Source organism: Prionailurus bengalensis, chromosome E1, assembly GCF_016509475.1.
Source record: "Prionailurus bengalensis isolate Pbe53 chromosome E1, Fcat_Pben_1.1_paternal_pri, whole genome shotgun sequence".
Classification (NCBI taxonomy): domain Eukaryota; kingdom Metazoa; phylum Chordata; class Mammalia; order Carnivora; family Felidae; genus Prionailurus; species Prionailurus bengalensis.
Genome location: NC_057347.1, coordinates 14,828,173 through 14,840,969, shown reverse-complemented (window position 1 = coordinate 14,840,969; position 12,797 = coordinate 14,828,173). Strand labels below are relative to the sequence as shown.

The 12,797-nt window shown below is 41.9% G+C and overlaps 1 protein-coding gene across 1 annotated transcript in view; it reads left to right on the top strand.

The window, feature by feature from the left end:
* Positions 1 to 12,225, top strand: part of RPA1 (replication protein A1) — a 73,390-nt gene extending 61,165 nt beyond the window's left edge. Inside the window, exons 13-17 of the mRNA XM_043583460.1 lie at positions 526 to 658; positions 3,630 to 3,806; positions 6,018 to 6,125; positions 9,610 to 9,696; positions 11,210 to 12,225. Coding sequence (XP_043439395.1) covers positions 526 to 658; positions 3,630 to 3,806; positions 6,018 to 6,125; positions 9,610 to 9,696; positions 11,210 to 11,317 — 613 coding nt within the window. The 3' untranslated portion in view covers positions 11,318 to 12,225. The remainder of the gene's footprint in view (positions 1 to 525; positions 659 to 3,629; positions 3,807 to 6,017; positions 6,126 to 9,609; positions 9,697 to 11,209) is intronic.
* Positions 12,226 to 12,797: the final 572 nt, after the last annotated feature.

The window sequence follows — 12,797 nt, the reverse complement described above, 5'->3', positions numbered from 1 at the left end:
GCATAGGTAGAACCTCACTAAGATAAATCTACAAGAAAATAGATAATATCTTAAATTACTTCGGGTTACGTAATCTTTAGATTCTCTATCAGGCTTATAAGATCTTTTACCATGAAATTTTTTTTTTTGCCACAAAAAACGTGACAGTCAATATGCTGACTGTCACTTTCTATATTGATACAGTTCAGTGATGATAAAAATGTGGCTACTTGCTGAGAATGAGCATCAGTAGCCTAAAGAACTGTGTATAACAGATGCTAATTTAAGAAAAGGTTCTGTGATATTCTGGCCACCGTCTTTCTTGACCACTGGGGGGCATCAGAGCAATTGAGATGAAAAGAGGTCATTCACTTCCTGCAGTTGGCTTAAGATACAAGGAGGAACATAATCATTTCAGCCCATGTGACCACGACCTATGAATGTAGGACAGGTGGGGGGGCTAGTGAATAGCCTCTGATGTCTAGAAACAAGTAGCATATTCAATAAGTATAATAAAGTACCTGTTGTTCTTTGTTTATTTTTCAGGTTTGACTCTGAAGGACAAGCCTTAGATGGTGTTTCCATCTCTGATCTAAAGAGTGGAGGAACAGGAGGTAGCAACACCAACTGGAAAACTCTATATGAGGTTAAATCAGAGAACCTAGGCCATGGTGACAAGGTAGCCCACATTCCTAACTTTCTTCACAAAAGCATATAGAGTGTGCAGAAGGATGAGTTTTCCAACCTGATTTCTGGTACCACCTGTCAGACATTCAGAGCTGTGATTCTTATCTGGAGGTCTGACCAGAACATGGCGTGACAGTTGAGAATCACCAGAGTGAGGGAGTCGTGCTTACTAATAGGCTATGTCAGATCCCTCAGATATCCTGCGGCAGAAAAACATTAGAAACTGACTTAGAGAGTTAATTCTTAGAGGGATCCTGATGAAGTGGTAATAACTTCGGGTCTATGTTTGTGTTTGCTGATTATTCCTGCAAGTTGAAGTGCCCACACACCAAGAAGGTGGGTTTTGAAGTTCTAGCTAACACTGAGCATTAGTCAGGCTCAGGGTCAGACATCAGGCAGTTCACACGTGCCCTCACTGGCTGTACAGTATTAAACTCTCACGGGCTGAGATTTTGCCACTGTTCTCTGATGGGAATCGGCTCTGGTATTTGACTTCAGTTGCAGCTTCCTTTCAATGTTTGTATGTAATGACTCTCTTCCTGTCTTGATCTAAACCTGTATTCTGCCAGCAGTTCATTATTTAAGTCATTTATTTCTCCTTTATGCTCCCCAAAAGAGCAATTCCTACTTTTATTGTTTTCATATTATATAATACAGTTTTTATTCCTTTCCCCCTCGTTTCACTATACTCCCTTATCCCTCATTGTCGTCAACGGCATCTGATGATGCTGTCATATGGCATCTTGAGACTTAAACATTAGACAGATAGGTATTGTCTTGTCATAGGAACAGCCACTCTTCAGGTTCTCTTTTCCCAATTTTCTTCTTAGATCTACAGGTAGACTGTGTGTAATAAATCAGGCCTGTGGGCACCTGGCTGGCTCAATCAGAAGAGCAGGTGACTCTTGATCTTGGGTCCTACATTGGGTGTAGAGATTACTTTAAAAAAAAAGAAAGAAAAAGAAATGAGGGACACTTGGGTGGCTTGGTCAGTTAAGCATCTGATTCTTGATATCAGCCCAGGTCATGATCTTACGGTTGTGGGATTGAGCCCACGTTGGGCTCTGCGCTCATAGCACATAACCTGCTTGGGATTCTCTCTCTCTCCTTCCCTCTCTGCCCCTCCCTCTCTCTCTGCCCCTCCCTCCCTCCCTCCCTCCCCCCCTCCCTCCCTCCCCCACAGTAAGTAAACATTAAAAAGAAGAAGAGGAAGAAGAAAAGAAAAATCATGCCTGGAGAGTACCCATTTGTACCTAAACTTTATTTTTTTAATTTTTTTTAATGTTTATTTTTGAGAGAGAGAGAGTGCGAGCAGGGGAGGGGCAGAGAGAGAGGGAGACACAGAATCCAAAGCAGGCTCCAGGCTCCGAGCTGTCAGCACAGAGCCCGATGTGAGGCTTGAACCCACGAACCATGAGATCGTGACCTGAGCCAAAGTCGGACACTTAACCGACTGAGCCACCCAGGCGCCCCTGTACCTGTACTTTAAAGTCATGAATTGGGGCTCCTGGGTGGCTCAGTCGGTTAAGCGTCCGACTTCGGCTCCGGTCACAATCTCACGGTCCGTGAGTTCGAGCCCCGCGTCGGGCTCTGTGCTGACTGCTCAGAGCCTGGAGCCTGTTTCAGATTCTGTGTCTCCCTCTCTCTCTGACCCTCCCCCGTTCATGCTCTCTCTCTCTCTCTGTCTCAAAAATAAATAAACGTTAAAAAAAAAAAATTTTTTTTTAATAAATAAATAAATAAAGTCATGAATTGAATCTGGACGTTACCTAAAAATACAGAAAATTCTATAGGCATTCTCCTAGGAGACTTATTTTCTCTAGAGCCTTCTAGATAGAGGGCTCAACAAATCTCTTTAAATATCCATATTATTGGGTTTTGCCTTCTTTGTTCTAAGACATTGGGAAGCCCCAGAGATTGCTGACCTGGCTCCGAATTCAGAGTACACCCAGAGGGAACTGCTCACCCTCAAAATTATTTACCCTGTATCCTTTCTGTGAGAGTTAAAAAGCAAAACCAATAACAACAACATAAAGTCCAAGCACATGACTTAGTCCTTTGCTACATTTACTTATCAGTGATTTCTCCACCCGGATGGCTTAGACCAGGGGTTGACACACAGCCGCATGCGCTCATTTGCATATTGTCTGTGGGTGCTTCTGTGCCACAGCAGCAGAGTTGAGTAGCTGCAACAGGGACTCTGACCAAAAGGCTCGTAAAGCCTAAAGTATTTCCCGTCTGGCTTTCTACAGAAAACGTTTGCCACTGTGACCTAGACAAAGATGAAGGTGACTCCAGGCCCCAGAAACCACTACTATTGTTCTTAATGTGGGAGGATGGTTGAACGTCGCTGCACTAGATTTTCCTGCCTTGCCCTGTATTTCCTAGATGTTAACCTTTGGAGGGTCAGAGGAACGGAAGGAACAAATCTGTGTCTCCTGACATCTTTGTTTTTCATATAGTCTTTTTCTGTTTTTAATTAATTTAGTCTACTTTAGGATTCACTTTTCTCGTTAAGGAATAATGTGCTTTATTATTACTATTATTATTATTAATGTCTAATTTTGAGAGAGAGAGCACGAGCTGGGGAGGGCAGAGAGAGAGGGAGACACAGAATCTAAAGCAGGCCCAGGCTCTGAGCTGTCAGCACAGAGCCTGACTGCGGGGCTCAAACTCACAAACCTGGAGATTTTGACGCAAGCCGAGGTTGGACTGAGCCTAGTCACCCTAGGAATAATCTGCTTTAAAGCTTAGTTTATTACCTTTGTAGGTTTTGCAGTCCGCACAAGTGATTTCAGAAACTATAGCATGAATTGTTCCCTGTAATCACATTGTGATCTTAAGGATTCATATATGTGAACACTTACCACTTATATGTCAGGGCAAGCTTGGGCTGCCCCTGAGTCCCTCTTGAACATAGGCCCTGTGTTCCAGGTCTCTCATGTCACTCTTTTCTCCTGAAGGCCGACTATTTTAGCTGTGTGGCGACAGTTGTGTTTCTTCGCAAAGAGAACTGTATGTATCAAGCCTGCCCAGCTCAGGACTGCTTTAAGAAAGTGATTGATCAACAGAATGGATTGTACCGCTGTGAGAAGTGTGATAGTGAATTTCCCAGCTTCAAGTACCGCATGATCCTGTCAGTAAGTAAAATGGGTAGTTGAGACACTATAGTGTTTCTCGAGTCCCTACCACGTGCCCGCCCGCCACTGTAGAGACGAGGGCCAAAACAAGATCTCTTGTGGTAGGAAGCCTGCAGACGAGTAAGTGCTAAAGAGCTTCTTATTCTACAAGAACAAAAGTAAGGGGCCTTTCGCTCAACTGAATAGCAGTCTGTTTTCTCCTACTAAAAGCTTTTTTTCATACCAGTGTTGCATTTAGATGCCCAGCTGATTTCAGTTGCTGTGCATGTAGTACAATTGCAGCATTGGTGACACTCTCCTGCTAACTGTTATGAAGATAAATTAATTTGAAATGGCATTTCTGGAGAGCAGTAATTATACAGCCAATGCGTATATTTAGTTATTTTTCTTGTAGATAATCTATTCCTCTTAGCCCTCGGTAGAGCTGACTTCTCGGGAATGTGACTGTGTGCTGATGTGGGAGTGTGGCTTTTTTGCATTGTAAGAATTGTTTCTTTCGGTTTTAAAACCTTTAAAGTGAAGGGTGTGCTTTAAAAAAATGATAATACTGAATGATAATAAAGGTATAAGAAAAATAGGCATTCTCCTATTTTTCTAGAAGGTGATTTGGCAGTAACATATCAGGAGCCTTAAAAATATTTATGTTTTCTGGCACATTAAACACTTGGAGAGAATTTCTTCCAAGAAATCATCAGAGTTGTTACAGTTGTGTAAAGTTATCTGTTACTCTGTTATGTTGAAAAGTTCAATACAACTTAACTTCCTTAATATTATAGTGGTTAATTCCGTTATTTTATCTGTGGAGTGGAATACCACGCAGGCATCAGAATTTGCCATTTATTTGACAGTTTTCCACAGTTAAAGTATTTGAAGATGACATGAATAAATGTTCAGGTTATTAATTGAAAATGGCAAATTTTAAATCATATGTTCGATATAGTCTTGAGGTATGTACACACACAGAAAACAGACTTGAGTGGGCAAATACCATACTGTTGATAGAGGTTATTTCTGGTTGATTTCTAGTTTCTTCTGCATTTTCCTTTTTTTTTCCCCCTGCAGTGAAAACTCTTGTGATAGAAAAAAAATTTTTTTAATCTTTTCAGATAAAAAAAAAAAAAAAAAAAAGATTTTACTTGTCCTTTCTATATTCTAATTGCCCCTCAAAATGTTAGTTCAGCAGGAAAGTTCTACATTTAAGCTTTATATTCCTGTAAACCATAAACTCCATCGAACCAGAATGGAGAAGGTTGTCTAGATGACTGATCAGCCTTTCTGTGAGGCTTGTAGATAGTGGAACCCCAGGGCACTGGTTTCACAAGGTGTGGACCCAGCGTGTTCCCTTCATTATGCCATTCTCAACCCTGTTGAGGGTGCTCTGGCTCTAGGATGCTGGCACACGGTAAGCAGACTGTAGGTGTGAACTGGGATGAGACACATTCTCTTGTGTGTGTGAGTGTTTGTAACTTTTCTTGTCCCCTTACTTTTCCATCATAACTTTGATATTAAAGCTCTATGTATATGCCAAGTGAAAATGTAGACTCATCAAATGACACCTTAAAAAAAAAACTGTGCTACTTATTTCTACTAAGACTTTTACTTCAGCAAATGGATTCTTTGTGATCCACTTTCTTCCTTGACTCTCCCCTATTTAATTTTACATCGTGGTCCAATTGGAGACAGTTGATCCAAGCTCCTTTCTTTTGCTAGGTAAGTTTGGCCACTGGAGGAAGGCCCCTGACTCAGACTTTTAAATAGTCTGGGGTGCTCAGCAGTGACTGAGAATTGCCTTATAGAACTAGTGACTGAAGGATGTACAGTTTGAAATGCAGAGAACCTGCCCTCACTCATTGGAGGCTCCTTCAGAACCTTTAGTCCAGAGGCCATTGCGGCTGGAGGGGAAGGAACTAAGTCCAGGGTGCCTGGATTCCATGTCTGAAGGAGAGTTTAGTTGGGTTGTTATCTCCACTGAGATCTGAAATCACATACCCACAGCATATCGTGTTCCTGCTGTGATCCAGGCTTACATTTTAAATTCTTTCTTTGATATTTTTCACACTCTTTGGAAAGAATATAGCATATGTGGTAGTAATGGGGTTTTTTCCCCCTGGGAATTATTTTAATGAATGGAAAAAGTTAATCTTCTAGTCTCCTGAGTGTGTCTTCCTTTTATTATTTCTTTGCTAAATTAATATGTAATGTGTTTTTTAGGCAAATATTGCTGATTTTCAAGAGAATCAGTGGGTCACCTGTTTCCAGGAGTCTGCGGAGGCCATCATTGGACAAACCACTGCTTATATTGGGGAGTTAAAAGAGAAGGTTGGCCCCCTCTTTTATTATTAGTGTAACAGTTGCCAATAACACCCTTTTGCTCTTTAAGTTTTTTAAATTTCTCTTGGGTGTTGTATATAGTTTCTCAGTCTGATGATTATTTGAGACTCATCTAATTCTGTCAAATTTGTCCACTTTGGGTGTACTAACAATGAGGTAATCAGGCAATGTATATAAAAGTGTTTTAAGGGTGCCCGGCTGGCTTAGGATTGTGAGTTCAAGCCCCATGTTGGGTGTGGAGCCTCCTTTAAAAAAAAAAAAATTTTTTTTTTAAAGTGCTTTAAAAGCAGCATTTTACAAGTGTAAACCACTTATTTCTCCTGTTACTGTTAGCACACAAAAGTTGGTGTGCCCTCAGTCACTTGACATCTTCTGAAGAAACCTGAAGTACAGATGTGCCCTTTTAACATACACCATCCTGAAAAGTTGAGTCAAATCCTGGTTTAAATTCAGATAGAAGGTACTTGCTACTTTAGGTCTTCAGATGGAATTTTATGAAGTAACTTACTTTCATAAGGTAACTTTATGTTTCATTTTGATAAATGCTTATTTTCACATATTTGGTTTATTTAATGTAGGGAATAGATTACTAATTATGCTAAATGTAGGAAAGATACTTAGATAAAATGTGTAAAGATGACCAATGAAAGCTGTGTTTTCTGGGCCACACAAATTAGCATCTATCTGTGTATTTTTCTCCGACTTCTTCCAGATTGGTTAGAATACTTGTAAAAACCACTAAGAATAAAGATTTGTCATTGGTTTTGGCACATTTTTCTCTTATTCTTTCCTATCTTCAGTTCTGTCCATTCGGCTCCCCCCTACACACCTCTTTTTTAAATTGTTTGTGAGATCTCTGAAAATAATGCCAACAAGCCCTTTTATAGAAATAACTGGAATTGACTTTAAAATATGATGGTGTCTTTTATCTGTTTTGCCTGGTTCTTTATTTTCATATCAGATTTTAAGGCTTGAGGCAGCTTTTCAGGGTTTTTTATGAGCTTATTACATTTGACTGTTTTTACTGCTGGTGAATGAGGACATATAGAAACTCTTCCCTCAGGAACCATGATATTCTTGGAGTATGCACTCCAGCCTTTCCCTAATCTTAGAAGAATAATGACAGCTGATATAATTTTCTTAAGATTTAACACGTTTTTATTTACATATCTGAAGGCCCAGAGGACTGCAAATTTATTTTATGTATATTTATATGCATTAAATGCTTTCTGTGATCCCTCTCTGTTTACCAGACTTTTTTTTTTTTTTTTCTTTAAATAAGTGTAATTAGTGGGCACCTGGCTGGCCCAGTCTGGTGGAGCCTGTGACTCTTGATCTTTGGGGTTGTGAGTTCAAGCCCCACATTGAGTGTAGAGATTACTTTAAAAAAAAAAAAAGGTGGGGGAGGGGGCAGTGGTGCCTGGGCGGCTCAATTGGTTAAGAGTCCAACTTCAGCTCAGGTCATGATCTCATGGTTCATGAGTTCGAGCCCCACGTTGAGCTCTGTACTGACAGCTCAGAGCAATGGAGCCTGCTTCAGATTCTGTGTCCTTCCCTCCCCCCCGCCCCCAACTCATACTCTTGCTCAAAAATAAACATTAAAAAAATATTTTAAAAAACAAAAAAGGGAGGGGCACCTGGGTGGCTCAGCTGGTTATGTGTCTGACCCTTGATTTCAGGTCAGGTTTTGACTCATGAGATCGAGCCCGGCATCAGACTCCATGCTGTTAGCATGGAGCCTGCCTGGGATTCTCTCTCTCCCTTTCTCCACCCACCTCCTTCCCTCCCTCCCCCCCCCCTCTCTCAAAATAAATAAATAAATAATTTTTTTAAGGTACAAAAGTTTAAATAATATTTGACGGGTAAGATAAAGGAGAGAACTGTTTTTATTTTTTTATTATTATTATTTTTTTTCAACGTTTATTTATTTTTGGGACAGAGAGAGACAGAGCATGAATGGGGGAGGGGCAGAGAGAGAGGGAGACACAGAATCGGAAACAGGCTCCAGGCTCTGAGCCATCAGCCCAGAGCCTGACGCGGGGCTCGAACTCACGGACCGCGAGATCGTGACTGGCTGAAGTCGGACGCTTAACCGACTGTGCCACCCAGGCGCCCCGAGAACTGTTTTTCATACTTTCCCTAGTCTTTACCCACCCCACCTCCCTGGCTTCATTTGCTCACAAATCACTGTAAATGTAGAGGTTTAAACCATGTATAACAACTTGAGCTTTTTTCTTACTGTCCACCCCCCATTCTTAATTTACGATGAACATGCTGAGCCTCAGATGTATTTCATCACAAACTTTTTTTTTTTTTAAGTTTGTTTATTTATTTTGAGGGATGGAGAGCAAAGGGAGAGAAAGAATCCCAAGCAGGCTCCACACTCAGAACAGAACCTGAGGCAGGGCTTGAACCCACCAACCCTGAGATTGTGACCTGAGCTGAAATCAAGAGTCAGACGCTCAATGAACTGAGCCACCCAGGTGCCCCTATTCCATCACAAACTTTTAAAGTTTAGAAGTGTGATTTTTGGGGGGCGCCTAGGTGGTTCAGTTGGTTATGTCTGACTTCTGCTCAGGTCATCTCTCAGTTTGTGGGTTTGAGCCCCGCGTCTTCAGGCTCTGTGCTGACAGCTCAGAGCCTGGAGTCTGATTCTGATTCTGTGTCTCCCTCTCTCTGCCCCTCCCCAGCTCACATTCTGTCTCTCTGTCTCTCAAAAATAAATAAACATTTAAAAAAAATTTTAAGTGTTTTTTGGGTTTCGTTTTGTTATATTATGTTGAAATGTGCATAACCTAAAATTTACCATTTTTAAGTATAAGTTCAGTGCATGCATTAAATAGTAACTCCATTTCCCTTTCCCCCAGCCCCTGGCAACCATTCTTCCTTTTTTTTTTTTTTTTAACGTTTGTTTATTTTTGAGGATCTGACAGAGGATCTGAAGTGGGCTCTGTGCTGACAGCAGAGAGCCTGATGTGGGGCTCAAACCCATGAGCCGTGAGATCATGACCTGAGCTGAAGTCAGACACTTAACAGACTGAGCCACCCAGGCGTCCCCCCCCACTCCCTACCGGCAGCCATTCGACTTTCTGTCTCTATTAATTTGACTACTGTAGGTAGAGTATTTTAATTTTTTTAATAAAATTCTACCCAAACAGTTTTATGTAATGAAATATCGCCTTTAGAGTAGTCATTCCTATTCAAACCACTGGGGGTAATTTTTTTTTTTTTTTTTTTTGAGAGAGATTTTTCTCAAAAGTCTTTTCAAAACTCTTTTTTAAAAACAAAATCCTAAAGATTTTATTTTTAAGTAATCTCTACACCTAATGTGGGGCTTGAACCTACAACCCCAAGATCAGGAGTCACACGCTCTTCCGACTGAGCCAGCCAGGCGCCCCTTCAAAAATCTTAATAGATATTTTCAAATGGTCTGGTAGCTTCCATGCCTAAAGTTTTACATTTGTTTTTGCAGAATGAGCAAGCATTTGAGGAAGTTTTCCAGAATGCCAACTTCCGAACTTTCATATTCAAGATCAGGGTGAAACTAGAGACCTACAATGTAAGTGAGGTCACCTGGGATGCAGGAGGGCTAGCAGTGGGAAGCTACTGTTTGTCACCCACAATAACAGTGCAGTGACAGCTGTCACATCATTGCTTGCTGTGTGCCAGACTTAGTACTAAGTGCCTTGCGTTTATCACTCCTCGAGTCTGCCCAGCACTGAGGTACTGTTATTATCTCTATTTTCAGAGGAATAACCTAACTTAGAGAGGTTGAGTGTTTTGTCCAGTGTCTAGCATCGGGGGAGAAAATGCTTATGGTCTTTTCAGTTAAAACCTGGGGTTTTTTGTTTGTGTATTGACAAAGAATGGTAAGGTGTTTAGCGGATTCACATCTTCCATGAGGTTTAAGCTCCAAAGTTAGTGTATGAAACAAAGCACACACATAGTTAAAATTACCTTGAAAATTCCTTTAGGTTGCCTGTAACATCATGTAATTGTATAGTCATAATATAACAGCATTTATTGGGCACTTATTATCTGCCAGTTACTGTTCTACACCTTTTACTGCATATATCATCTCACTTGGTCCTGCCAGTAACCTGGATGTATAGGAACTATTGTTATCCCTGTTTTACCACTGAGAAGCTGTAGGCTTACGGAGAACAAGTCATTTGCCCAAGTCCTGTGCCAGCATGTGGCAGAACTAAGATTCCAGCCCCCAGCTTCAGAGCTTTGTTCTTAACCGTGCTTATAAATCGGACTAGTGATTACTGAGCACACACACTAGAGCGTGTGAGCCCCTGCACTACACTGTGTATCCTTTCTGGGTATCACATCATGCTTCCTCTAAAGACACTGCACAGTCCTGATGAACGAGTGAGGAGGGAGGCTTCTGAAAACATCTCTGCTTATTTTGGGGTTTCCCCATTCTTTTTCACTATTAGATCTTAACCCTGATGGATGTATTCTGCTAACAGATGTGTTCGTTTCTATGGGCATTAAATGAGTAGGAAGGCAAATGTCTGATAGAGTGTCTGAGGTGAGATCCAGGGGCCATTTGAAGGGTCATTCAGCCTCTCATGGTATGGACGGGAAGGTGAGGCACAGAGAGGTGGTCTGTTGCAGAGCCGAGATGGGACCCAGGCCAGGTGTCCCTCCTCTGCCTCAGGTGCCTTTGCTTTCACACCACTTGCAGAACTAACTGTGTAGCTTTAAGCGCATCACTCATCATCTCGGGGCTCCTGTTTCCACCTTGGCAAAGAAAATAAATCGGCCTTGATAAGCCCGCTTAGGTCCATCCCATTTGGATTCTAGGTTTCTGAGTGCTCGGGAGCATGAGGGAAGGGTGAGGGAAGGAGAGGGGCTTCTCCCCACTCTCCCAGCCCCAGAATTCTGGACTTGGCTCTCACTTGTGACTTTTTCTGTATTGGAATTACTGAACACTAAATCCAGCATGCCTTTGTGTTTTCTCCTGCCGGGATCATTGAAACCTCTAAAGCAAAGGGGGTTATCACCACTGCTCCATGCCACGGGCTTTCCTTCGTTTACGAACTGCTTTTCTCTTCTCAAAGGATGAGTCTCGAATTAAGGCCACTGTGATGGACGTGAAGCCCGTGGACTACAGAGAATATGGCAAAAGGCTGATCATGAACATCAAGAGAAACGCACTGATGATGTGAGCAGAGCAGTGCTGATTGGGCAGAAGTTTGAAAAAGCAGAGTTGAAATGAAACAGACTCCTGCCCGCAGCCGCCCCCCCCAACCCCCCTTATGACAATTCCACATTAGGTCCCCAGTGCATAGAGCCTCTCTGCGGCGGACTAGGTGCTTCCTCTCTCAGGCGCATCTTGGAACCCATTGGTAGGCAAAGGACAGTGTGCTCAGGTGGCTGAGGTGTAAACTGTGTCTGACCTAGCGGGTCAGCTGGCGGGAGGTGTAGTGCCAGTCCCTCTGTCTTCAGGCTTTTGTCAGTGATATTAAGATTTCATTATCTTCAAGCAGGAATTATGTCAGAAGTAATTGACCCTAAATCTGCAGACAGTGAAATAAATTATGTAGCTCGGGTTTCCGCCTCTCCAGTGGTGACACCTTCACAACTTGGGTTCCTTCTCCGGAGGGAGAGCCGAAAAGGGGCTGTGCAGAACCTGTATTTTAGTGTGTCTTTCTAGAATTCAAAGGCTTTCCTTTCTAGAGATGCCACAGAGTTGTTAATGCTTGGAATGGCAATAGGGTAGAATTATTAATCAAAGAGATGTCTTTTATATCTGAAGAATATCCTTCCTTCAGGGTTTAATAGACTGAGTCAGATGGGTCTGATATTAATCAAAATTGTCTCTTCTGAGGAAGGCTGATAAGCATTGACTTGCTGTCCCCCAGGGACATCCAGGCAACTACAAAGCATTGCTTTAGTTTTTACTTCAATTAATGTTGCATTTTGGTTGGCGAACGTATACTTTTTCTACCTGTACATATTTTTTGCATTTGTAGGTTTCATTTCTTGATTAAAGCTATGTTAAATAGAAGGGATTTTGAAGGAAGAAGCTCTTTGTTTCCCCTGCTTTGTTTTAATAAACAGAAGCTTCTCTGTGTGTGAATCCTACTTTCTTTGAATGCAAAGGGTTCTTGTAACTGGAAAGCAATTAATTAGCCTTCATAATAAATGTTCACTTGGGGGAGATGTTAACTCATTACAGACTCACAGATTAGTCCAAAGCGTAGAGATCATTCTTCCTAATGTTTGCAACCCTAAGATGCATCTTTAAAAGAGTGAAAAAACTAGAAACAAAAAGCCATTGTACCCAGGAATGCCGATGATCTGGCACTTTGGGATTTTATTGATGTTTACACAGCAGTCTAACACCAACCAGGCTTTGAAATGTGTACAGACAGTGAGCCAGTAAGAAAACAGTAATTATGCGACTGAGCTTTTCAGTCAGCGAGAGCATGCTTGCTCTGTGTGTTCCTAATCATATTAATTATCTATCCAGTTGCCGCGACCCACCACTTGGCATTTGCTGCACATCCCTCCCCGAGCACCCAGGCAGTGTTGCAGGCAGCCTGCAGCGGGAGGACCTGGTTTTTGATTCGTGCCGGTGAGGCGTATGGCAGCCCTCTGTGGAGGTGGAGAACGAGGCTGTCCTGTCGGTCTCATCTTTACCTG